This window comes from Hyposmocoma kahamanoa, unplaced genomic scaffold, assembly GCF_003589595.1.
Source record: "Hyposmocoma kahamanoa isolate Upper Pololo Valley unplaced genomic scaffold, ASM358959v1 102, whole genome shotgun sequence".
In the NCBI taxonomy this organism is placed as follows: Eukaryota; Metazoa; Arthropoda; class Insecta; order Lepidoptera; family Cosmopterigidae; genus Hyposmocoma; species Hyposmocoma kahamanoa.
The window spans coordinates 14,471,468-14,499,058 of record NW_020653337.1 but is presented as its reverse complement, the minus strand read 5'-3'; the positions used below and the strand labels follow the sequence as shown (position 1 = coordinate 14,499,058).

Here is a 27,591-nt window from a genome sequence, read left to right as displayed (position 1 = left end):
CCAGGTCTATGCTTAATAACCAAGTATGTATTTTACATGTAGTAAATAATTTAGTTATTTGGGCATCTTTTCGATGATGCGTGGGTGAGTAGGTAAGCTGATAAGAGGTCACATCTGATCAAGTCGAGACATTAAGGATTGCAGACGCAGATGTATCGATCTTATGGTGTTGTGCGCACGCGTTTCGTAAACGCGAGTTCCCCAAATAAAAAAAAATGTGTATAGTGTTTAGCGCTATTTTGTTATAAGTATTAGGAAGTAGTAGAAGATCCTTAATAGAAAATATTAGTCTAAATAATTGAAGGCAGAGTGTCCACAGCTGATCGTTTGTTTACATAACGGCAAACTGAACAAACTTAAGTTTTTAAATTGGATATGATCTAATCGAGTTATAGTGTATGTTTTCGACGTGATAATTAATGGTAAAGTGAATCGAGGACTTGTGGATATAACAGGTGTACAATGGGGACAGTTAAGAGTAAATTGACTGGCTGCTGTCATTCTCCGTGTGAATGTTGCAGGAGAAGTAAATCAGACTCCAGCAACATCAGGGATTTACCACGGCCACTGCGTCTGAATGTCTCAAATGGTACGTACATCCTACGGCATGGGTCTTATCTGTAAAGACGGTATTAGGTGTTAATCCACCATATTAGCTATTATCATGGCAAAATGTGGACTAAATTATTTTATACATATCAATTTTATTTTATATGTGTATAACATCAAAAAAAGACATTTTCGAAAATAATTTGATCAAAATTACATATTCCTAACTTGTTTACGATATGATGGTTTTATGTCATAGATATTGCAAACAATAGACAAAAGTTAAGTACCAAAACATACTCACTAATAAATAAGGAAATTTGTACAATAAAAAATGCAGTTTTTCTTCGAAAATACGATTGAAAGGTCAATTTTGAAAAATGGGTAAGTGACGTCATGTCTATTCATCAAGTAACGTTTTTATTTATAATTTAATTTGTAAAGTTACGACACTTATTGAAAGAATTAAGTAAAATATAACATCTTAATATACAAAGACTACCTACCTGATTTCATTAAGTGACATTAAAATTAGAAGACACTCGGATTTGTCGCGCCGTTTCAGAGTCTTTTATATATTTTTCTACCTATACGCAATACTATAAAAGCTCATCAAAATAATGAGACAGAAAATCGGGTCAGAGAAACAAATAAACATCGCGTATAATTTACAGAAGTGGGATGTATAAATAGGTTATTGATGATGATGAACCTTTGATATTGGTTTAAAATAAAACGTCGAGGTGCCGAAATGACCGAACACGAAGTAGTTTAGTTTGTTAAAATAGTTAGGGCTGTGGTTTGACAAGGATATTCTTAGCAAGTGCATACATAGTGCACACATCAACAATTGTAACTGTGTGGGTGTATTCAGTTTACGTTTTACATATATGTAAAACCAGTTATGATTTTTTCTTCAATATAATGACATTCAATGCTGATTATAAGGTCTCTCCCAATGTATTCCATTTCTATTCAAAAATATGGTTTTACATTATAGTTCATGTTTGTGCCTACGTTAAACCTTGATTTATTTTAGCTGTTTCCAAAAATGTTGTTGATTATTTAAAGAAGTAAATATCCTTACACTTTGTTTTCATTAACTCGTTGTCGTCGCCACAAGATAAAAATCCTTTAACATTTTTATAATGAAGTCCTTGTTTATGTTCCAATTCTGTTTTTATGAACTTGAAAACTAATTACTAGACAATAACACCGGATAACCGGATTAGTAATACCGGGAAACGAACCCGGGCCCTTCTCATCTAGCGTCCATAGTGCTAATCTGAGCCACCGAGGTTGTCATAGTGAAACAAAAACTATATAAAATATTATTTTCCTTTATCTGCTTGAATGACAAAAATCCAAAAGAGCAATTATCGTTTTCACCTATGATTTATAAAGACAAGTGTGAACTACACTCGCGGACTGACAATTCGAGCCACCTTTCATTATTTTCTAAATGGCTTGAAAATGTTTGATTGATCAAAAATTATTATGCAGTTTTGAAATTGGTATACTAAACGTCATTTCTATAAGTCCTTGTTGAACATTTGAATTAGTAAAACCGGGATCTTTTTCTGCGTTAACAGTGTTTTTGTATTCTAGCGGTTTAAAAATACAAAGTGGCTGGAATTGTGTGTTATGATACTAAGAAAATATCTATCATTTCGATGATATATACAAAGATTAGTGTTTTTAATTCGGTTACGAGGGAGATGTAGAGCGCCTGCTCCAACTTCATGGTTCCTTCAGAAATGACACGTCTTAGAGTTCTTCTATATCTCGTACTAAGATGATTGCTTAATCCGCAGGATCGGAATAGGCAGATGAGTATAGTATAAAATATATTTACATAAACGTCAAGGAAATAATACACATAGAATGGTTAATATCTCCCTCTGAAATCTCTAAATTATTGATCTGTATTTTATTCTATATTTTGGATATGTAATTATCGATTACTTAGTACTGTAATGTATTTAGAGGAATAGATTGTAATTGCAAGTAAAAATATAACTATTTTGGTTTGATTTTCAACCGACTTCACAAAAGGAGGTTGTCAATTCATTTGTATTTTTTGTGTGTATGTTACGCGCTTTCTCCGACATTTGTGGATTGAATTCAATGATTCTTTTATTGTTGGATATCGCTCGGTAGTAACTCCATTCAAATTTATAGAAAATATTCTACCTCTACGAGTAGTTACACACGGCGGCTTTTAGCAACAATGCAAGCGCGATGCAAATTGTATTGCAATCGCCCATAAATCCCAAGTGTAGCGATGCAATCGCGCGTTTGTGTCGATGCAGTTGCGTGCTTGCTAAGCTTTTGCATCGCTGCTTAAAATCACGCGTGTGTGTAAGGTAGAAGATTAGCGACTGCATCGCTACTGCACCGCGTTTGCATCGCTGCTAAAAGTCACCGCGTATAACCGCTCTAAGGGTGGAAAATTAGGGGACGAACCTGGTTTATAGAATTTCACTCACTTTCCGTTAACCGATTTCAATAAACGAGGCACATAGACGTATTTCCAATGAAAATGAGGTGATGTTGTGACTTAGAGCCGTTTTGTTGATGGCAATGGCAGCAGCAGCTACCTTCTGTGGGCTTATATGAGTCGTTTCGATGAAGATTCCATATGCGTTTCATGCGCGTCTATCGTTGAGGAGACCGCGGTAACGAACAAAGCGAAAGCTAATAAGCAAACTATAAAAACGTTATGATTTTCATTTTCTTCTCCTCGTAGCGTCGTATATTTCATTACTGAGGTTCATGACTCGCCCTAAGAAACAAGCTCGGCATGAAGACGCTATGCTACCTGTGGAGGTCTTAGGCATAGTGGAGCGCGTCATGGAAACCCATGCCGAGAACCGTACATACTTGGTCCGTCGATCCGTCCGGCGACCATTAGTTGTTAGAGGTTGCGCCGTTTTTTCTTGGCAATTTGACCAACCTACCTTGACATAAGGTCTGGTCTGGACGTTAAGCTCCCGCAGAATTGAGTCGTTGGTGTGAAAATCAGTCCAATTTTCCAATTTTTCTTAATTTTAATTTTCTAATCATTCCAAGATATATAGGTTTACAGATAGGTTTTATCCCCTCACGTGTATTACTTGAAGTTAGTATTATAGTCACGTGTATTACTAGAACTAGAACCAGGAACTAGTAAAATCCCCAAAATAATGAAGCATCTTTTTATTTTAGGTGTAATTTGAAAATAAAAATGTATTAGTAGAAAATTAAAATAAAGGTGACAAAGTTTTATTCACTTATTAAAGTTTGATTTAATCAATGTAATACTGTCACAATTTTTTAAATTTTAAACTCTTTCTGATTTGTCATAAAGTCTAAGAAAAATTTATATTTTTAAACAAGGCTTTTTCCCCACAAAGATTGAGTAGTAAACGTTAATTCAGTCGCTACTTTATTTCTAATGATTATTTATTGAAATATAAACACTACTGTTTTACACTCTCACTTTTTGTTGCGCTAAATATGCTGGTGAGTGTATTTCTTCACTATGCAAGCTTTCTTAGGGGCACTTGGTGCGATCATCGGACGCTTGAGATTTTTATGCTTACTTACTCTCTTTTTAGCATACCGTCCACCACGTCTCCAAAATGCACACGGCGGTATTAATACTCTGTATTACCGTACTTTTAACCAAGACGGACGGAATTTGACAAGTAAATATATTATTCTGCTCTCTATGGTGTGATCGTCTTGTGCAGTAAAACTTGAAATAGCACTGAATTTAGGTTCAAGAGCACGAACATTTGTGCAATTATGTATCGTGTTTCTACAACAATTTCATTACGTTAATAATTCTGTTGTTTTCTTATTTATATTTCCTCAGGCTTAATTGTTTATACTAATACTTACATCCAGGGTGGAACAAAAATTAAAGGCCTTTTCAGATGCGTTATTCGCCACTGTGTGTAGCGCAGGTACTTCGAGAAGGTACACGGTATTCCCACTCTTCACACTTAAGCGGATATTTTGTAGTAAGATAAATATGTTATTTATAACGTGCTCTTCTTAGAAAATACTAACAGTGAGAACTATAGTAGAGCAGAAAGAGATAAATATAATCAACTTTACATGTATAAGGCTATTTATAGTTTGCATTTATATTTTTAAACAGGCCTACATAAGATTACATTTTTATAGTACTCTCAATATTTTAGTCAACATCTCAATGTTCGTCGTTAAGAACTTTGCTTGTTTGTATTATTTTATTACTTAGTCATAAAACTTGATTGACAAAGCAAGTCATATATCATCACTAATAAATAACATAACGTGTGTAAAAGTGAGCACAGTTCACACTTAAATTGATATAGTGACATAGTGATTTGCTATTCGACGGCTTAATAAAGAATTATAAAGGATATTTTTTTCTTTGTTATACTATCCAAATGTTTTTAATGTTAACTATGCGAAATGAATTCTAACTGTACTTCTATTAGTTATTTTAAGATTTAGCTTTACAAATCCGAGGGTGTGGATTCGTGAAGCACCATTACGCTGCACCCACTTGTTCAGTATGAATGTTCATGCCATTCCATACTAACTTACCATACTATAATTAGCTTTACCACGATTAAAGCGCCCGCGCTTTGTGCCTCTTTACCACATTGAAAGCGCCCGCGCTCAAACACACGTACTTACACGTATATACATACATCATGTGATACATCGCACGAACTACATCGCACTACATGTGATAAAAATGGAATAAACGAAATTAGAATAAATTAAACAACTTTAATAATAAATTGAAATCCGCTTTACATTCCTGGCGTAAAGCGGAAATTGAAATCCGCTGTGCACTAGAAATGTAAAGCGGATTTCTATTTGTTATTATTTACGATGTAGTCCGTGCGATGTATCACATGATGTATACATACGTGAAGTACAGTGTTTGAGCGGGGTTTTCATGTGGTAAAGCGGACAAAGGGATGGCGATGATAGTCATAAAAATAATACGAACTACATGAAACTAAATATGTGTATGTGAAATTTTATAACTGATATTTAAGCGTAAAAAAGTTATGGACTAATTTCGTCGTAGAATCTTTGAGGCTTTCTTCTGAAAAGTTGCCATTTTGCACATGTGGCCTTATGACACTAAAGGATGCGATTTGATCCTATATCTATAACACCGTAGCTAGACAAACGTTTAACATTTTGTTTTAGAGAACATAGACAGATGAGTGTATTTATAAAGACAAAAGGTTTTCAGTTTTCTTTGCCATTCAAGTACGGATTTTGTCCTATTAGAGTACCTGTCTATCATCGTAGCTGGACTAACGTTTAACATTTTGTTTTAGAGAACATAGACACATTTTTAAAGACAAAAAAAATTTTTAAAAGCAAAGCTTTTCGGTTTTCTTGGTCATTCAATTCCGGGTTTATTTCTATTTAAGTACCTGTCTATGATCGAGGAATATTTAACTTGTGAATGTGATCTTATATCTATAACACCGTAGCTGGACAAACGTTTAACATTTTGTTTTAGAGAACATAGACAGATGAGTGTATTTATAAAGACAATAGCTTTTAGTGTTGTTGGTCATTCAATTCCGCATTTTGTCCCATTTAAGTACTTGTATAGTTTCGGGGAATATTTAAGTTGTAAATGTGATTCTATATGTATAACACCGTATTTAGACTAACGTTTAACATTTTGTTTTAGAGAATATAGACAGTTGAGTGCATTTATAAAGACGAAAGCTTATCAGTTTTTTTGGTCATTCGATTCCGGATTTAGTCCTATGTACCAGTCTAGTTTCTAGGAATATTTAACTTGACATGTACGGAGGCTGTCTCTGCTATCGCCATGTTCAAGGCGAACCGGTGTCCGCGCCTTACATGGCCCATTCATGGATAAGTCACTTGTCAACATTGAATGAAAATATAAGTTTTTATGCAACATTTATTAATTTGAGGAACCTAACACATAATATAATATCAATGAAACATGATTTATTACCAAAACGCACGCAATATAATTTACAGTAAGTAGTGAATAATAACTCTCTGTCAGTAGTACAACTTTTGTGTAATACTTTGTAATATGTAAGTGTACTCACAGCGTATGACGCTTAAATAATAATTTTATGTATTCTGTGTATATTGTATGTGACATCGAACGTGGGTATGTCATAATAAAACAACTCATAATTCTCTTAAACTACATAGTATCTTAAAGTCCTTCCAACGTGTTTGTATATCATATTTGTATAAACAGAATTATGAATAATTAATGTTTAAATTAATAATAATTGAAATTAGTGTGTAAATTTCATTTACTAAAATACGCAAATATTTCCAATAACAACATATTATTATTTAATGACGAAACCTATGCAAATAAGGTAAACAAACCGGAAATATAAAGCAAAACTTATGCCATATCGCATTCTAGTAAGCATTCCTAAATAGTATTTTGACGTAAGTAAAACGTATGAATTTAGTTGTTAATAGAGATAAATGTTATAGGAAATGATATTTCAGTCATTACTTAGTCTTTCAAAGGAATTTTCCTTTATTAATCATCAATCAATTTCGCTTGCTTTTGACCGATATTTGAAGCGTTTTTTTAGCATAGGGTGATGTAATATTCTCTGAGTTAAGATATCCGTGAAATTGAAATGCTCGACAAAAATAGACTATAGAGAATCAATTTTCAAATCGGTTTGTTATGGGTGGTATTAATTATTTTAGACACGGTATACGCACACCTTGAGAGAATTAGTTTACCTGAATTTTTCTTTTGTTTATTTTGCTTACGGTTGATTTACGGGATGCACAAAATCAAGAATCAAAATAATCAAAATATCAAAACAACAAACAGTATAAATCATACATTAAGAAACATTTTTTGAAAATTGAAGATATAAACTTTATTTTATAAATTGATATTATACGCATATGTAAATAAGCATGTTGTTGTACCTGTCTAAATGTAATTAAGTTAGTTTTAAAAATGTTTGCTCCATTGTATTATATTTTTGGTTAAATTAGAGTGAAATCCTTCGCCGCGAATAAAGCCGGACAGGTTTTTTTAAGCGAAGCTTGTAATTTTAGTAAATAAGTATTTTTTTCTGATTTTGGTCAATAAAAAAAAGAGAAGTTAAGAAAAGTAGTTTAGTAATACGGAGATAAGAATAGTACACCAAGTTGCACACAGCAATTTCGTGTGTTGTTCGAACGTCATTGAATCAACCATTACGTTTTTATTGCAGAGTTCTCATTTCGTACCTAAATGTACCTATTTCTGTCAGAAATGTTTTACGAGCACGTCATTAAGATTATATTAAATTTTATACAGCTGACTTTTAATAACTGAATAATATAAATCTAAAGAGAAAAAAAAAATAATAATATACAAGTCACACAAACAACACTTTCTAACTTTTTCGAACGCTATTAAATAATGAAAGATACTATTTCGATAAGGATTTTGATGGTTTTATAACAATTATTTATCCACAAAGTACGTGAGAGCATGCATGTGTAAATTATACTATACCTTCAATTGTATATCTTAGTTACCAATGCATCAATTCATTGTATCCTTAATCAATATGACCTAACATGAGCGGTATTGTAGAGTCACCTACTCACATTTGTCTATACATAGCGTGTGTGGGTTACAACTATAAAACGCTTAATTTCAAGGTGAGGATCCAACCCTGTTTACTCGAGATGATCACCCACACTGGTAATTAATTCCGAAGTAGTTAAAGTAACAATAATTCTAAACAAATACGAATAGCTTCAAACTGTAGATTCTGTTACAAAACCTAAGAATTTAGTTTGTAAATCACGCTTTTTATAAAATCATAGAATTTATGGATTCAAATATGAATAAATATTCATTTTTTTAAATAACATGGTAATAAACAATCTGTATTTTATACCTGTAAAATTTAAGTTCGTTTGTATTTCTTCTAATTTGACTTACCTACAATCAATGTACTGTGTTGTCTTGGTGAATAAATATTCTGAATATGTTTCGTTTAAATCTAAAATTTGTAATTGTGTAAAAGTTTTGTGACAACTTTGGCATCAGCATGTGACGTACGTTCAATGGAAAGCCAAAACGTCTCAAGAAAGGCGTTCATCGAGCGCGCGCTGGTCCCAACCCTAATTTATGGTAGTCAGTGTAGGATGTGGCAGAAAAAGCATAAAAGTACGGTGAATAATGCTGTAGAAATGAGCGCTTTGCGCACTATGTGCGGTCTTAAAGAACTGAATGTAAGTAAGAGAGTGTTGTAGTATGAAAGATGATTTATAAGAGCAATTGTGGACGGAGACGCGGAGAGAGGTAGACCTTAACGTATGTACCTCGATCAGATTAGGAATGACCTTAAAAGGTCTGTTTAAGAGTGACAGAAATAAACGGGAATGTATGAAGAGACTGATGGGAGTGGAGGAGGCGTAGGAGGTTTATCAGGAGCGTAGTAGGTGGAGACAGGCGTTATGGTACTTACATATTACTCACAAGTTTCCTATAATTGACATCTAGATTTAATAGCATTGTCATTCTAGACGATATATACGTATTTACGGTTGCAATAATAAAGTTAATTTATTTATTGTTCTAGTCCAGCCTTTGCGGCGGCTTATTTGTTATGTCGTATATATCTCTTCACAAGAATGATGTCATTGAGCCTGTTTTATTCATTCGACAGATTTCGAATGAGTAATGTTTTAGAGTATAGTAGACTAATGTTTCGTCAATGATCCGGTCGGTTTCTTAGTATCGGGAGCTTTTGCTCCTTTGGCGATGTTGACATGACATCATCAATGTGTTTGTAGGAGTTATATGAATGCCTCGACATAATATAACAAACGCAGTCCATTGCGGAATACAACAAGATACGCACGTTTGCTTAAATAATTAGCAATCTGTTAAAACTAAATTCAAACACCAGGCTCGTAACAGCATCACTACTGTATTTAATTTGTGATACTTGTGCTGTGATAAACAGATGTCTTAATCGGATTTTTGGACAAGTTGGAAATATTGTAAAATGAATTACTTTAATGATTTGTGGAGATATTATTTTGGGAATAAAAAGAAGTACGTTATAATTCCTTTTAATCCAGGTAAGAAACTATCGATTCCTAAAAAGATTTAATTAATGAAGTTGTAAAAGATCTATTAAAAAAAAAGAAATAAATACTATTTGGATTTTTGTAATAATGCTGTTATGTGTTTACCATACTGGGTTTCAAGAAAGTGTATAAAAACACAAAACAATTGAATGCTCACCCTTCTCTTGTTTTTTGAAGAAGTTTCAAAATGGCCACCGTGAAGTTTTATCGATTTCCCGCGAAAAATGTCAGAAAATTAAACTACCGAATTTTGTCTTGGATACAAGTCCTTTGAGCCATGTCTTCGTTTAATTATGTTTCTGTAAATATGGCCGCCACAAAGAGGATAGGCAATTTGAGGCGGCGTGCTTGGATTGACTCGTGATTCCTTAAAACGGGCCGATACGGGTATTTTAGTTCAAGATTCGTATAGTTTCGCGTTTTAATCTTCGATTAAGGCACAATAGCACTATCCTATTCCACTTTAAACTAGATTTCACAAAATAATTGAAAGTCAAAATAAAAACGATACTTTTTCCTCCAAAAGGTCCAGAGCTAATCCAAACTGCCGAAGTAAAATCACAATCAGTATGGCCAATTAGACGCCTTAGCCTCTCCCGAAGGACGGAAAATTCTCTATTGCATATGTAAAAATATTTTTACGAAATTAGTTTGTATAAGGTGATGGAAAATATTTTCGATTTAATTTAATTGCTTTAAAAACATGGATAGTAAAATAATAGTATAGAGATTGGGGTAAGTAGTTTGAGTGCGCGGGCTTTTTGGCGATTATGAATTTTTATCGAATTATAAAGGAATTATATTATGTACGTTGTTATACTTTTGAAGTATATAGATATCTACTGTTACTAACCTATTGTTTGTATATATATATCGACGTTCAAAAACATATAATTAGCACCTAATAGTAGAATAAGTTTATGACCGTTATAATGTTATGACTTACCTATAGGTGCACGAATCCTATTTTCAAAGGGTGTTTATGTACATTTTTTGTTCATTCTTGATTCATACACATCTAATTTAAGATTGGTACTTATATATATTAACGCATTTGAGATTCCTAACTGTATCAATTGACCTTAACCTTTGCCATAATCAATCTACCGGTACTATTTGTTTAACCTCGGCATTCATGTTACAGATGTCATCTACGGAAGTAGACAAGGTGTTTTGGCAGTTCAGGGAATAGATTTTTGCATTGATAAGAATGGGGAAGACCATCACACTAGCAACTACCATTTGATGAGAAGGAAAGCCAACGCAAGTCTCGTCGTTCGTCGAGGACAGTCCTTTAAAATGGATCTTCTATTGAACAGACCTTACGATCCAACCAGAGATGCCGTGTCATTCATTTTCTACGTCGCAGGTATAATTAATACTTGTATAAGTACACAATTTAAAAGCTTTCTATGCAAAAAACACAATGTATTAAGAGTGTCTTATCAGTAAGTATTGGTTTTCATCAAACAAACTTTTTCATCGAAATAAATAGCAATAGATTTGACAGGTCAATATTTTTCCAATAAACAAAAAATGCGAATCGAAGGTCATATTATGTGCTACTACTATGGCCGTCATACATATTTTGGGAACAACGGAAATAATCTATGTGCTATTATTAAACAGATGCAAATAGGCGTGGGCCATCTGATGCCACGACTGCGGCTGTACCTTTGTTGGAGAAAGGTTCAGAATCTGTTGGAGCATGGAGCGCAGTTTACGAAAGTCAGAGGGATACTCGTATGACAGTATCAGTCACTCCTTCCGCGAGCTGCATCGTTGCCCCATGGAAAGTAGATGTCGACACAAGGCTTGGCACTGGAGGATCACTTAGCTATACACACCAGCTACCAATCTACATCATATTCAATCCTTGGTGTCTGAACGATACCGTATACTTGCCGGGTGAGCATTTCCGCGATGACTTAATGTTTTTAAGCTACAAATTTTTATTACACACTACGAAAAATCTACAATAATACAAAACTCGTTATAAAAGGTTACAATCAACGTGAAGAATATGTTGAAAATGACGGCGGGCTTTTATTCAGAGGTGTGTATAATCGGATAAAACCAGTGCCGTGGAGTTATGCCCAGTATGAGAAAGATGTCCTGGACTGTGCATTTTATGTCATCACGGAGGTAGGAAAGGTTAGTATAACAGAGGTACAATATAGTATTTTAAGACGTGACGTAACGGAAGTATTACGAAAATAAAACTGTTCAATGCGTTTAATATTCCAGATGAGAGGTCGCAATAGGAGTGACCCGGTTAAAACAGCTCGAACACTTTCGGCCGCATGCAATGTGCAGGACGATAATGGTATGTTAGTTGGCAACTGGGGTAAAGATGAAGACGACTATAGTGGAGGCACCCATCCAACAAAGTGGGTTGGTTCTAGTGCGATAATTCAGAGCTATTACAGCAGAAAGAGACCTGTTAAATACGCGCAGTGCTGGGTCTACGCTGGAGTTTTAACCACACGTAAGTTGGAATATAATGGAGTTATTTAATATTCGTTTGACTTAATAATGATAGTGATAATAAAGTCGAAAAACAGATCAAAAAAAATTATTTATTAATAGAAAATTCGTGACGACGATTCTTGCAGTGACAATTTTTTTAGCAATATTTATTAACATTTTTTTTGTGAAAGTACTCTACTCATTTGTTGTTATAATTCACACAAAAAGTTTGAATAAACTAAAAGAAAAAAATCCATTGTTCCGGCTGGACGACTTGTACCAGTGACATTTTCACCTAATATACAAATTGTTTACATTTTTGATATAATCTTTGGAGCGTTAAAGTTACTGCACATCAAAGACATAAAAAGTGATAAAAAATTGGGTACATTCATTGACTTAGTCAATGGGTACATTACATACACGTAGCTATTTATTAAATAATGTTTTTTAGACTACAAATGTATAAATAATAAATAAACATTAGACATTAGATTTTAGTAGCAGTAAAGCTCCTTGTGAAAGAGTGTGAGAGAGCGTCCAGTGAAGTAGTGCCACCTTACCTATTTCGGCCACCAAATAGTATTGTGAGCATTACTGCATTCCGGTTAGAAAAGGTAAGGATGCTGGTGAAATTACAGGCACATGGGACTTGTTAACTTGTCTCAGGGTTACGGACGCAGTGACAGTGGCCCTAAGATCTCTGCGATTTAAAGTTCGGAGTGGCACTACAACTATTATGGATAGGCGTGTCGCTTGCCACCAGGTGCACGACTTTATCATCTCGTCACTTGGTATTATAAAAAAAACCTAACACTCAGCTACGGAACGAGTCAGCAGAACTTACTAATTTCTCTATGTGCCTACTCCAGACCTTAGTGTTTGGTTTTAACGGCTTTTGTTTTTTTTGCTTGCTAATTGTTTTCCACAAAAGATGTTCCCCAAAATCTTCCATAAATCTCTGTCTTTGGCCATTTCCCATCACTCCTTCCTTAAACCCATTAAGGTCGTCCCGTTAACGCCTTCCAGCCTGGGATACCCAAGGAATGACAAATTTACTCCATCCAACGCAGCATTGTATTGCGGACTAGTGACAAATTGTGCGTTAGGATATTTTTTGTAATAATATACAAAACAGAACATAATCGTCTCTGTGTCGTAAATGTCAAAAAGTCACAAAGGGACATTCTCTTATGTACTACAACGTTTCAATAATTTTTCAGTATGCCGCACTCTTGGTATCCCATGTCGACCTGTTACTTGCTATAACGCCGCGCATGACAGTCAGGGCAGCATGACCATAGACGTCATCGTGGACGAAAACGGTGATATCCTGAATGAATTTACCAGAGACTCCATTTGGAACTATCATGTCTGGAACGAAGTAAGTAACGTAATTAGTGGTTACTTGGCATAATGCGTTCGTAGATCAGATGCGACAATACGACAATATTTATATGTATGTAAACACTTCATTGTACCACAAAAAGCATACAAAAGTGACCTTATCCCTTAAAGGCATTTCTTGCTTCAAACCTTTAAATTAATCAAGGGGGAAGTGGGGTTCGCAATAAAAAAATACATAGAAAATGAATACTACCTATTCAACAAATTACAAAGATAAACTACTTATGTCAAATGTAAAATACTACGTTTGACATAATAAATAAGTGATGATACACTATTATGTGTATACAACCTTTAGTAAAATAAATGTATAAAATAAAACTACAAATAAATGTTGCTTTTTTAACCGACTTCAAAAAAGTAGGAGTTCTCAATTCGAATGTTTTTTTTTGTATGTATGTTACGAGATAAATCCGGCCGGCATTTGTGAACCGACTTTGATGATTCTTTTTTTGGCAATTTCTGGTAACCGATTTCAATAAAATTCGGTAAAAATCAGTCCACGAATTTTGAGGTCGGTTTTTTTAGTACGCTGTACTGATTAATTAAATTATTTGTAGGTTATTTATAGATGGATGATAAGCAATAACGTGTCAACTAACATGATCATAGTCTTGAGAAATCGAGTTTATGTTGAGGTATCAGATTGTAATATGAATGTATAGTTTTTTTTAAATTAGACAGTATGGACAAATCCGAAACCATAGAAGATACAAGGAAACTGTTTTAGGAATCATTAGGTCTTTGATTTAATTTTTTGGTCAAGAGTGAGTTGTCCATAAAAATGAATAAAATTGATCAAAATTTTTTTAGAGCTAATGGACTCGGTTTCATGAAGGGATCATTTCATTGTATTGGATGGAAAAAGTCGGCACCGCCGAAGTTGGCCTGATTTAATAAAATATCTTTCATATAAAATTAATAAAATTGATAATTTTTGTTATTGATAATAGACTCAGTTTCTTATAAGTATGATTTCATTGTATGCGAAGAAAAAATCGGGACAGTAGAAGTTGATTAAATTTAATAAAATGATTTTTCTTGTAAAATTAATAAAATTTACCATTTAAATAAATACTTTGTATATTATATGATTTTTTATTTTACTTATGAATATTATAAAGTTACAAGAAAGGGATACGCCAATCAACAATAACAGCTATTTTGAATTCAAGGTGTGGATGGATCGTCCAGATCTTGGTGCTGGGTACGGTGGCTGGCAGGTTATTGATGCGACACCTCAAGAGACATCCGAAGACATGTTTCGATGTGGTCCTGCTTCTGTAAAAGCCGTTCATGAAGGAGAAATGGAGAGGCCTTATGACTGTGCTTATGTTATAGCTGAAGTTAATGCTGATAAGGTAAAAAGACAATTTAATAAAATTATATCAGAACTTATCCAAAACGAATTTGTAATAAACACTTGGATTAAATATAAAAATTTCAGGTTCTCTGGAAATATGATGGCGAAATTCAACCATTGAAATTGTTGGGACGCAACACTACTGTCATCGGGCAGGCTATATCAACGAAAGCTATTGGAAAAATGGATCGAGAGGTAAATTTTTCTTGAGTAGGTATGGGTTCGCGTTCTCATGTTCGTATCAGTTTTAGCAATATGATTGCGAACTTTAATTGGAAGATATTCATTATCGTTTACTGACATTCTATAGAAGTTTTAAAATGTTCTGGATGGTTCATTGACCTTTGGTAGGTTAATGGGTTGGTTCTATAATAAAATGTATTGACATATCCGTTACATTATATCTGAAATTCAAATGATTAACCTATAGTATGATTACGTAAAACAAACTACATGTGTTCAATTCAATAAAATCTTAACAATTTACCTCGGCCTGCGCGTGTTGAATGATGACATCCACCAGTGTCGTTTCTTTTGCTTGTATTTGGTACGTTGTAGCCACTGCATAATATAAAAGTGGCTGCAGAAATAGCTATATGCTCTTCCTCTGACATTTTCGAACGGTAGCTCGAATCGGACTAAGCTTCGATGTACACCCGAATTACGTTACCACTCGCCACCACACGCCACCACGCGCCACCACGCGTGTTGGCGCGAAGCCGCCCAGTCTCTTTTTGAAGTTACCGACACATAGCGTATCCAAAAACAGGCGACTATGATATACTCTTCCCATGGCACATTAGCGCGAGCTCGCGTGGCCGCTCATTACTATTACTTGGAAGCCGCCAAGTGATAGTAATGATCGCCAAAAATCGAGCATATCTCTAGGCATCTTCAGTGAATAAATGTTTGACTTATTTATTCTAGGATATAACATCCACTTATAAATACCCGGAAAGTTCAAGGGAGGAGCGCATCACTGTCGAGAATGCGCTTCGCAAATCGGACAGTATATTCGCTAGGTACTACTTGAACGAAGTTTTCAACGATATAATCTTCGAATTCGAGATGAGAGACGACATCACAATCGGACAGGGCTTCAACGTGGTAAGTATTTATTCTTTGAAAGATTTATAGCAATTTTTTGTCAACAAATAAGTACTCATATTATGTTAAAAATAGGTTATTAAAGTTTTGGTACCCAAGCAGAAACTTGAACATAATTACTCAAATGTAAACAAAATTATTACTTTACATGTAGAGAACAACATAGGTGTGCAAATGCAGGGGAAAAGTTATTTAACCACATACAGACCAATCAACTGCACACAATGGTATCACACAAATTATGCTTGTATCGCTTTTATCACAAACCAAAGCTTATATTGTGAGAATCTGCGACTATTTTGGAAATCCAAAATGACGCTCAATTTAAATTGCCGTGAAACGGAATAAAAGTTAATATATAAGACTTTTTTGTAGTTAAATTGCACATTTAATAATGAATTGAATAAATGAAAAGTCAATTGTGTAATATACAAACTAGATACGATACAGTATACGAACACGTTATACAATTTTGACTTAACCTAATAAGATCCAACAAACTATAACGGGAAAAGCGCAAAACGCCGAATCTATGTTATAACTAGCTGGTAGCAGCGACTTCGTCTGAGTAGAGTAAGTACCTCGAGTAGCCTATTGTACTATACTAATTTTCACAGTTTTATTGGTTCTCCATATAAACTTTCATTTCCTATTTCACTCCCTTTAAAATATGTTTTTGTGACGAAAAGCGCCTATGTTCTTTTCCTAGGTTCCATCTATTTCTTTACCAAAACTCATCAAAATTGTATTCTTGGTTTAGGCGTGAAATTGTAATAGAGTTATTTTCGCATTGTAATATTAGTTTGGATGTGCTAAATATAAAGTACGCTCTCAGTTTTGAATGAAAAACTGAACCGTGATTTTTTGAAGTATTTTTCTAGACATCCTATGGTGTGTATATAGCCCTAAATTTGAAAGAAATTTTCATTATAATGTAAGACACTGTGCGTTTACGTAAATATAGGAATAATTTGCCTGGGTCTGAATAATTTCATATATTATGTACATTTTGATGTACACGTGGTGCAGTGCTACTCAAAGCTTTAAATCCGGAACAGTGGAACAGTGCCGCACTGGAGCACTGGAACAGTCAATGCCCAGACCTCCTAATCGGCCATTTAGTTCAGAGTAGATTAGTGTGAAGAAAACATTTAACCTGTGAGTCGTAAAATTCATTTCGACATGACTACTATTGCATCATCAATGAATGACGTTTTAAGAAACTTTTTAAACCAATTTTATGTTTAATTACATTGCATAAATACAAATTTCAACCAAAAATCTGGAAATCCTTTACTTTCTTCTGTTGAATGCGTAAGAAGGCTCACAAAATCAAATATGAGCAAATCGACCGTATACTATGTGCCGGTAATTTCACCAAATAACACGCATTTTAGTAGATACACCAAAAATTGCCCTGCAAGTGTATGCCTAATTTAATTCTTGAGTTTTATGAGGTCTTTGTTAATTGTCTTACAGCGTTTGAACATTAAGAACCGATCTTTATCTGAAGCTCACAGAGTCAAGGGCGTGCTTCGTGTAGACTCGGTTACATATACAGGGAAGGTGGGCGAAACTGTTAAGAAACATGAATTTGATGTGAGCGTTGCATCTGGAAGTAATGGAGCAGTTGATATGTCTGTCCAGTTCGAAGAATACTTTAAGAAATTAGTTGATCAGGTAAGATTATTATGAATAACGTTCGCTTTATTAGTACACACCGTAAGCATTAGGTATGAAGATTTTATTTCTGGTGTCGCCGTCATTATTTATGTAATAACATAATGCAAAAGAAAAAATGAAAGAGACACCTCTAGACCAGATTTGGTTTTTGTGGCAATAGACTTAGAATAATAACGCATAAAATGATAGTTTCATATCAAACGAACTGTCACAAGTGAGGCAAAACTCAAATTCATGTAGGCTAGTTTTAGTAGTAGGTTAATTTTCGGTTTTAGTGAATATTTATATAAAAATACAAGTTGAAACGCGTTACTTCCTTGTGGAATGTGATGTTAGTATCTATTTTATGTTTGTCTGACGTATTTTTACACTCATTTACCGCACATTTCGTCATTTTTAGCTAAAATTCATGAGCTGTTCGCGGTGCAAGTTGGCCTTGAGCACTGAAGGCCCGCCTGCTCGTGTAGGCCCATTTGGAGCGCTTCAATTTGCCTCACTTAGCGTGTGCGGACTAGGTTTCTATGCGTTATTATTCACTAATTTTAAATAGATATATTCAATATATATCTAATTATAATTATAAAATATATAGGCAATAGATATATTCACTAATTTTAAATAAGTTAGTCGGATTTACAATTATGCAGAAAATTATTGGTTCGGTTTGGTACGAATAAAATGTTAATTATTACTTTTAATTTTTAATCATTCAGATTTTAGTATTTGGCAATGGTTGGTTTTTAAGACTTTTGTTTTATTTTAGTAGCTTAATATTGTAATAGATTATCTAGTCCTTTAAGTTTACGGAACAGGCGTATATGTGTTTACTAAAGTCGGGGACAGGCTGAAAACCAGTGCTATGCAACTTCTGTCGCTCATTGAATGCTGCGACTGTCCCCCACACACAAATCATTTAGTTTTTTTTAATATACACACATCAAAAGTGTCTAGGGATCAAGTGAATATTTTTGAAATAAAAATTATTTAAGCAATATTTACCAAATCCAGTCTTCCAGGACGACTTCTTACTTTAATGCTTATGTTTTATTTAACCGCTTACCCCTATATTTAATTAAAATAAACTAAAATTGATGTTTTTGCAAATTGTGGGAAAAAACTCAAATTAACGGCGTCAATTAAATGACAAAAAATGGCGAAAATGACGATTTTGCTCATTTTTATTGTAAAGATAAGAAAATTAATAATCTGTATTTCCACCATTAACACGAATCACACAATTACAGCGATTTGGCATGCTTAAGATGAGTTTATCAAAATCACTTTGAGGAATGGCCGCCCATGTGTTTTGTAACAAGTCAAAATATTGTTGTAGAGTATGTACGGTATGCATACTCGGCACAGCTCTTCTTTGAAGCATATCCCATGCGTGCTCAATTGGATTGAGGTCTGGCGATTGAGCAGGCCACGGCAGAACGTTGATACGAGCTTCGGCAAGAATGCGTGTTACGACTCTAGCCGTGTGTGGACGTGCGTTGTCATGCATTAGTTGAAATGAATCACCCAACTGGCCTCGCAAAGGGATGATAACATCTGAAACAATCCTCTCTGCGTAAACTTGAGCATTGAGGTTACCCCTGATCCAAATGAGATCGGTTCTTCCGCCGATCCAAATACCGGCCCATATCATTATTGTTCCCCCACCATATGGATGAACTTCCTGACAATATCTCAAACGTTCATGACGTCCAGATGTTCTCCAAACGTACGTCTTGTATCCGGTCTCATACCGAAGCGGGATTCATCCGAAAAGCACACATAGCGCCAGTCTTCTTCCTCCCAGTTTCTGTGTTCGCGAGCCCATCGTAAACGGGTCCTGCGATTGCAGGGTGCAATAGGTGGAACTCTGAGCGGCCTTCGGGATCGCAGACCCACTTCACGTAAACGATTTCGGATTGTTTGATCGCTTATTAGCAAGCCTGAGGAGCTGTGGAGCCTCGTAACCAACATCATGGCGGTCATGGTACGATTCCGTCGAGCAGTATTTTGGATATACCGGTCATGTCTGCGAGTCGTGATGCGAGATCGTCCTCCATGTCGCTCGGCCACGCTGCCCGTCATGCGATAGCGCGTCCAGAGGCGACTTATGACGCTCTGTGTAGTGTTAAGAGTGAGAGCCACAGCACGTGGCCTGGAACCAGCTTCCAACATTCCGACGGCTCGCATCATCACTTCTCGGGTTAAATGATGTCGTCTCTCCATAATAATGTAAATTGTTTCGGTCCCGATGCAGATATTGTAATGATTTTGTCAAAACGCTATAACTCATTTTTATACAAAACCACATTGACAATCGATTTTCTTCTTATTATCGAATTTTAAACAATATTCCTTATTTAAATGTTAAAACTCACTAAAAAGTATCAATAGCGATACAAAAAAGTTAATATAATTAACCCTAATTGCAGCAATACTCTTAAACGTACTTGATCCCTAGACACTTTTGATGTGTGTATATTCTATAGATAATCTTGTTTCCTCTTGTTCTGTATTTTATGTGTGTGGAAATAAATGGCTTAAAAAATTAAAGTAACTTGAAAACTAAATTGTTTTTCTCCAGGCTTCATTCAATATCGCATGTTTGGCAACAATAGTTGCAACGAAGTTTGATTACTTCGCGCAAGATGACTTCCGAGTGCGAAATCCTGACATTGAAGTCAGTCTAGGAGCCAAGCCAGTGAGCCGTCAACCATTCACCGTGACCGCTCGCTTCGTTAATCCGTTACCCGTTCCCTTAAGACGTGGCAGATTCTACATTCAAGGAACAGGACTCGATGAACAGCTGAAGTTAACACTCGATAAAGTAAGTGTTCAATTATTAGGATATCAAAATTTTGTCATGATTTCAAATGCCGACAAAAGATTCAAACAGAAGTAAAATAAGACTAGTAGGGTAACTCCATACTGATGAAGCTGCGCAGCTTGTAGTACCTATATACATATACCTACACGCCAGCCGCGCCATGTACGGACACACACATTCGCACTATTTCGTGGTGCATTTACTTTGCATATCGCGGGTTGTCGTCGTACGCGCCATTCATTATAGAATTGAAGTCGTCGTTCGGTGTTTTAAAAATAACATGAAATAGTAGATATGTTTATTGTTGTGTTGATGGTGGTTTGAACAAGAGTAACTCAAATTCAGTAATATTCAGCATATCATAGGTGCTCCCATTATCGAGATACCTGATACAATATCTGTAGGTTTACAAAGGTTTTTTAATATAGCAAGAGAATACTGCGATGAACACTTTATTTTTTAAATTATGTTTACAAGCTGCAACTAGGTACAGTCAGTCACGTCAAGCTTCATACTTTGTACTTTGGGCCGCGCAGGCACGCGGGAGTTACCTTAGTTCTTCTATTGTGGCACTTCACATGGCTATTTGTATTTGCTATTGGGTATTTGTCGTACTTGGAAAAATATTTGACGTACAGATAAACATACAGGCAGTGATAAATAAGGCCGTCTATACATGGAGCCAAATAAGGAGTTACAACAATGATATGACCATAGTGTGGATGGTTTACTTGCGTCTTTGCCTATTTGACTCCTTTGATGTGCGTCGAGATACCGACCAGTGCGTGTTTAGTGTTTGTTGTAGGTATTTGTCGAATAGGCAAACAATGCAAATATTTTGTCACATAAATTTATGCTATCTACGCAATACATAGTGATTGTTTGCCAAATATATCAAATACTATATATAGCTATGTAAAGTAAATTAATATTATAATATGCAAATTGTTTGTGATGAAATTATTTTATTTATCTATGCAATAAATATTTTGACATTATTGTAAGTAATATTGTACTAGTAAATGGTAGATATTTAGGTCTTAGAAGATGGAAAATTGGTTTCCATAGTCTAAGATTTAGTTACTTTCTGATATATTTTTTTTATAATATAACATTTTGATTACTAGTAAAGCATAGAGAAACTGATACAGACTTCTTATGTGTTTATGTAGTAAGCTAGGTCAATGAGTAAGCATAATGCTTTTCATGATAAATGACAGACAACTTTTTAATTGACGCACGGAAATGCCATTTTTTCAGAATATCGCTCCAGGAGAGCCAGTGGAAGCTGCGTTCCAACTAACGCCGGCATGGGCCGGACGTCACATGATCTCAATCAAGTTTGACTCCAATGAGCTCCACGACGTTGACGGCTTCCTCTCATATATGGTTTCGATGCCGAATTCATAAGATGTGATATTTTGATCATTTATACATATTCGTACCTATGGATTATGGGATTACAAACAACTTGCATTAAGACACGAATGTTGGGTAAAAAACTGCGATATAAAAGTATATTTCAAAATTAGAAGGTATCAACATTACATAAAACCTCTCTCGTTTTAATTTTGATTTTAGTTCTTATTGATGATAGCAATAGGATTATAATATTATTTATTGTTCACTAGTCACATGATGTACCAACTACTCGAAAATAGGCGCCTAGTTGCTGACACCGGCCCGTATCGCCATTGTATATCATACCATAATGACCTGATTAAATAGCATTTAAAAATCTAAATTATTTCGATATTATGTTTGAAGAGTATAGTAGAGATCTGAACAGTTTCTTCGTTTTGTTATAAAATATTTATATTTAGGGGGTTTATTTCATTAAGTTTCTTAAAATAGTGTAATAAATCATGGCTATTTATTTATAAGTAATTTATATTCTTGGAACTGCGCGTTGTGTTAAAAAAATGTAGTTAGGGATGTATATCGTACATTTTTAAGGAAAAAAAACGTCCATTGAAGTAGACTTGCTCATGTATAATTTAGAACTGAAGAAGTTATACCTTTCTAAATGTTACATAATCAAGTATAGTTTAAGTCTATGTGGGGATAAAAAATATACTTATTACATTTTTACTTTGTACTTTAACTTATCGCAATAATATTTTATAAATACGTGTATAGTACTCTGACCTGTATGAGATATACTTGAGTATTATTAAAACTGTTTATGTATTACATAGTTAATTTATTAATAAATCAATAAATAAAGCACATTTAGGTACATATCGTTAATTCACGAATAAGATTACGAGTACCCGTTCTTTATATTAAAAAAATCACACAATTACCTATCTATAAGAATGACTCAATAAGTTATACAAACTAATATCAAAGTTTTAACTAGGTTTGAAATATTTAAAAAACTTAATAGTGCGTTTAAATATTTGTTATACTGTTTTTTCATTCTTTTAAGTATATATTGTGTTAGATCAAATCTGGTACTTCAGGATTATCTACAAAATCAGGCGAAGGTATTTTTCCTACAAGATTAAACCTGGGATCGATGTAATTCGGTTTAGAACGCGGTTGAGTTAATGCAGTAAAATCCAAAATGTTATCAGCTGGACCGATTTCTAAAAATTCTCGTTTGGTTTGCCCATTTGCAGTGTGGCATTCTTCAGCTTTGTGTTCCGTATATAATAGAGCAACCTTTTTAGTGCTGCCATCTGTATTCGATGCGGGTTTAATAGCTGCATTCGCTAGCGGCATTGTAACTACCAAGTGGCCAGTGGTTTGTGAACGCTCAGCGACAGAGTTGCTGGTATCAACCTCTTCCGGTAGATGGAGTTGAAATATTTTTCCTTTTATAATGATACGCACATAGTTAGGTTGGACATCTATGTCTAAATGACTGGAATCCAAGTGCTTGTATACTGCTAAATCTAAAGTACACTTGTTGCGATCAGAGTTATCAAACCGAAAAACCAGTTTGGCTTGATTTATATTGAATGGACGTCCATCTGCCGCAAAAAAATTTAAGTGACGCTTTTCTTCCTTTTTATCCTCAGTTTCAAAACTTTTCAGTTTAAGTTGGCGAAAGCGTTCCATTTCATATCGCACTTCAGGTGCATGCTCGGTCTTTTCCGCCCAAAATTTTTTATTTCTTTCATCTGGATCCATGTCTTGGTATTCGTTTTCCCATTTCTCACTGATTTGGGCCTGGAGACGAGATTTTTGTTTTTGGCGTTTGTATTTGTAATCCTCCTGTTCGAATATGATGTTAGATCTAATGAATGGGAGATTTTGCAAAGCTGTGATGCGAATGGACCTTTCTATTGCTGTTCCATCAAGATAAACAAGTTGTGGTAGAGTTCCAATAACAAAATCTCTATAGTTATCATAGTCGGTGCAAGGATTGCCTATTAGGTATAGATTTTCCAAATTATAGTTGCCTACTAAATTCTCTACGCTTGTAATTTCCCCTATAAAATTAAGAGTCAAATCTAATTTCTCTAGTGACTCCAATCTTTCTAAATTTTCTATGATCTCTATGTTGTTAAGTGCTAAATTGAGATACGTTAGGTGTTTCAATTTATTTAGGTTTTCTATTTTCGCTATGAGATTACTTTGCATCAGAAGAATCTTGAGCTTGGGGCACCAATCCTGCAGATATTCGATTTTCTCGATATTCTCTTGATGTAGAGCAATTTCTTCCACTGGACCCAATAAACGGTCGTGATGCTCAGTTTTATTGCGCACTAATTCCACAGTTATTCGCACCATTTTCGCTGAATAAGTCTAAAACAGTACATTTGAGAATAACTTCTGCAAAGCGTTGCCGCTGTCAAATTATTATGTATTACCTAATTATCTTGCATGGTTGCCTAGCAACAGTTGCTTAGCGCCAGAAACTATAACCAACTAGGGCCTATAACAGTACTTATATCTATCTATTCAATTTTAGATTAGATTAGATTTTATTTTCGAGATATTATTTATATCTATTATATCTGAATATTCGATATAATGTCGTGATATTCTTATGTCTGTATCACCTTATCGATCTAGCTTTATTTTTCACTAGTGTAAATTATTCTCTTGCTTCAGTCACACTGAAATCGAACAAGGCCAATGTAGTGATGGAGTGAAACAAGGGTACAAGATCTATTGGTGGTTATCTTTCGATCTCCGCCACGACACGGGTAATCCGTCATTTAACATTCCATCGGTGGCACCAGCCCGTTCAACTCAACCATACTAAATTAATATTGTCTCGATGCAGATGGTATTAAAACATTTTAAATGACGCCATTAATAACACGACGTTCAGATATCACGTCGCAACAGCACAACATATTTTATTCCACGAAACTGCCAAAAGACAATGAAGATGAAGGATTACTATCATCAAGGAATCGTTTTATTGTTAATGTTCGAGGTTGGCTCACAGGTTGAAAAAACGAGTATAAGGAAAAAACAAGAGACGTTCGGATGAAATAAGGCATGGCAGAGGGAAAGACGGTGTTATTAGTGGATAGGGTGAGGTAGGCAGGGCGCGGCGCCCCGCGGTCTGTGTATGTTTAGGGGCCCGGCGCAACGGGGCGCCACCAACATGAAGAGTCTAGTTATTGAAAGCACCCAATTTAATAAGTTGTTGTTGTACCGTAAGTGGTTTAGAGATGTTAAATTGAAATTTTATTTCGTAGGTATTCCATTCTATTTCATGTTTTGTCAAAATAAGGTAAAGGAACGGTGTAAAACCTGAAAAAGTAGGTAAATAAAACCGGCTTGTTTTAGTTCCGAATAATGCTGGTAGGTGGAGTTTATATCCCCAACACATGTACCGTGAAACATATCAATATGATTAAAGTCAGGACTCTAGGTATATATTAAAAATTATTTAATTAGTTGCTCCTTAATTGCACACACCAGCTACCCAATTACTACTACTCGAAGTTAAGTGGTGATAAAATCAGTGAATACAGGTTGCTTCAAACAAGTAGCGTAGAAATGTAATATCTATTTATTATGTACTTAGGTATATTAAATATATGTACCTAAATCAAACATTATTCAAAAAGCATACGCCTAATTTTTTTAATAAATGAACATCATTACTTGCTTGCCTTATCTTTTTGTTGTTACGCTCAGCAGCACATTTTAAAAATATTGAGCTAATAAGTATTGTCTGCAAAGTTTTCATTCGTTTTACTCAGATTAGCAATGTGGCTTCTGTTTTGCACGCAAGTGTCAGGACCAGTCAAAACAACCGTCGTCACTTCGCCGCTGAGCGATTTGCAAAGAACAAAAATAATATTATTTTTGAGCTGCCGTGTTCATATCTTGCTGTCCTTTCCTATTTCCCGCTAAATTACATACCGCGTTAATAAGATGTGATAACTTTTATCCTTTTGTTTCACTGTTCACCGTGTAAATACTTTTTAATTTATTTGGTTGCTTACACTTCGTTAGCAGTGCAACAGATATTCTGGTCACCCTTATATTGAATATGGCAGCAAGTTTAGATAAGGTGGCAAATTACCTATCACATTTTCTTTAATTTTTACTGGCATCAGAACGATTATGAAATTGAAGTCTTTAATACTTTAAGACCAAATTGGATGAAAATTACCAAAAATATGACGATTTTTTTTAAGAGGAACGTTGAATATTGCTGGTATAAAACATGAATAACTTTTACGCCATAAGTGTTCAAATAGTATCTTTCATGTGGTGGTGATGTCGGCGGTCGGCCGGCAAGAAGCGGCTTCAATGCTGGGCAGTGGAGCGTGAGCAGCAATCTGGCTGCGGCATCTTGACTCGCGCGCAATCAACGATTCGTTCCAGCGGCGTGCGGGGGAACAGGGTCCATTCTCACGTAAATAATTACCGGCGAGTCTCAAATTACAAGGCGCCGCTACAGTCTGCCGATACATATTCATCACATGTTCGCGCCGCGCGTGACAGCTTCCTCAGGGCACTGGACGGTCCTCGCTGCGCAACCGATGCTGTTGCGTCGGTCTACGAGCTACGAGCAAAATCCCTTTTGCTTTACTGCAGTCAATTAACTGAACATCACGCGCCTAGAAATATTAATGATCATATAAAAAGGCGCAGGTTCTTTAAGTGCAAACTATTTTTGTCGAGATCGAGAGTCTGTGAAGCAATAAATGTAGATATCTCAATAGATATGAATATATTTGGTATGTCTTCACTCAATTCCTGTAAAGTATGTGGTGACTATTACAATTTAAAAATATAGCGAGTACATCGATGTCCAAGTTAATTAATGACCATTTATCTTCATGTTTGATAAGTTGAGCTATTTAATCAAGGCAAGTTAAATGATGAACTACCATAATCATATCAAGGAGTTGGCTCATCAACGTCAATGAATTTCTAATTAGAAGTATCGCAGCACGAGCACCGGATGCGGTTAAAGCGATAAATTATGCACTCGGAGAGGAGTACTAATTTCGATGCCGACAAATTTTCCACAACCGCGATTTTAATGCGTTTCAAATAATGTCTGTAGGCAACGCTAAATGATAAATCGTCGAAGGAACGCCCCCGAGTCGAGTTTAGTATAAATGACTGAAGGTCCCGCTCATCCCGGCAGGGATGGAAGGAGATGCAGGCGTCTGGTAAAAAAGGAATGGGTTAGGTGAGAGTGCGATGGTGTTGAGATAATAACAGTGCGGGGAGAGAATTCGCCTTTGAGCTGCCGACACTGCCGAATATCACCATTAGCCGCAATTTGAATATTATTCAGATTACAAAATAGTTTTCAATTTTGCCAGTGATGGCGTGGTCGTTTAAATGTAACGGAGGATGAGAAAGTACAAACATCGGTGGAGTGACGGCGACGTGGAGACAAATGTGTCGCGCGCCGGAAAGCCAGGTCGGAGAGGCGTAACAGGGCGAGTATAAAACAAACAAGTTAATTGTATTTATTCAAATGTGGTTGGGGAGCCGGGGGCTGCGGGCGCAGCCGTCACCGTTCATGAATAGGCATGGAGCTAGCCCGGCCTTCCGCGCTATGTGCAGCGTCATCCTACTCTCCCAAATTCATCCTCGGTTGCCGTGGCCTTTATGCAAATTC

At 35.3% G+C, this 27,591-nt stretch overlaps 2 protein-coding genes across 2 annotated transcripts; one reads left to right on the top strand and one right to left on the bottom strand.

Moving 5' to 3' along the window:
- Window positions 1–462: 462 nt before the first annotated feature.
- LOC113234035 (annulin-like) lies at window positions 463–22,681 on the top strand. The gene is made up of 12 exons (XM_026469262.1): window positions 463–589; window positions 10,826–11,050; window positions 11,311–11,589; window positions 11,684–11,835; window positions 11,929–12,169; window positions 13,374–13,534; window positions 14,733–14,918; window positions 15,005–15,115; window positions 15,848–16,027; window positions 17,507–17,707; window positions 20,289–20,531; window positions 21,792–22,681. The coding sequence occupies exons 1-12, from the start codon at window positions 463–465 to the stop codon at window positions 21,939–21,941; spliced, it is 2,256 nt and encodes a 751-aa protein (XP_026325047.1). The 3' UTR covers window positions 21,942–22,681.
- Window positions 22,682–22,898: 217 nt separating this feature from the next.
- Window positions 22,899–24,291, bottom strand: LOC113235438 (protein tilB). Its single transcript, XM_026471123.1, has one exon. The coding sequence runs from the start codon at window positions 24,270–24,272 to the stop codon at window positions 22,974–22,976; it is 1,299 nt and encodes a 432-aa protein (XP_026326908.1). The 5' UTR covers window positions 24,273–24,291; the 3' UTR covers window positions 22,899–22,973.
- Window positions 24,292–27,591: the final 3,300 nt, after the last annotated feature.

What these genes read in the sequence shown, in the direction of transcription:
- LOC113234035 (XM_026469262.1), top strand. Translation starts at nt 463, where the DNA reads ATGGGGACAGTTAAGAGTAAATTGACTGGCTGCTGTCATTCTCCGTGT. An exon ending in TTGGAAAAATGGATCGAGAG is followed by an intron (nt 15,116 to 15,847) that starts GTAAATTTTTCT and finishes TATTTATTCTAG; the next exon opens with GATATAACATCCACTTATAA. An exon ending in TCGGACAGGGCTTCAACGTG is followed by an intron (nt 16,028 to 17,506) that starts GTAAGTATTTAT and finishes ATTGTCTTACAG; the next exon opens with CGTTTGAACATTAAGAACCG.
- LOC113235438 (XM_026471123.1), bottom strand. Translation starts at nt 24,272, where the DNA reads ATGGTGCGAATAACTGTGGAATTAGTGCGCAATAAAACTGAGCATCAC.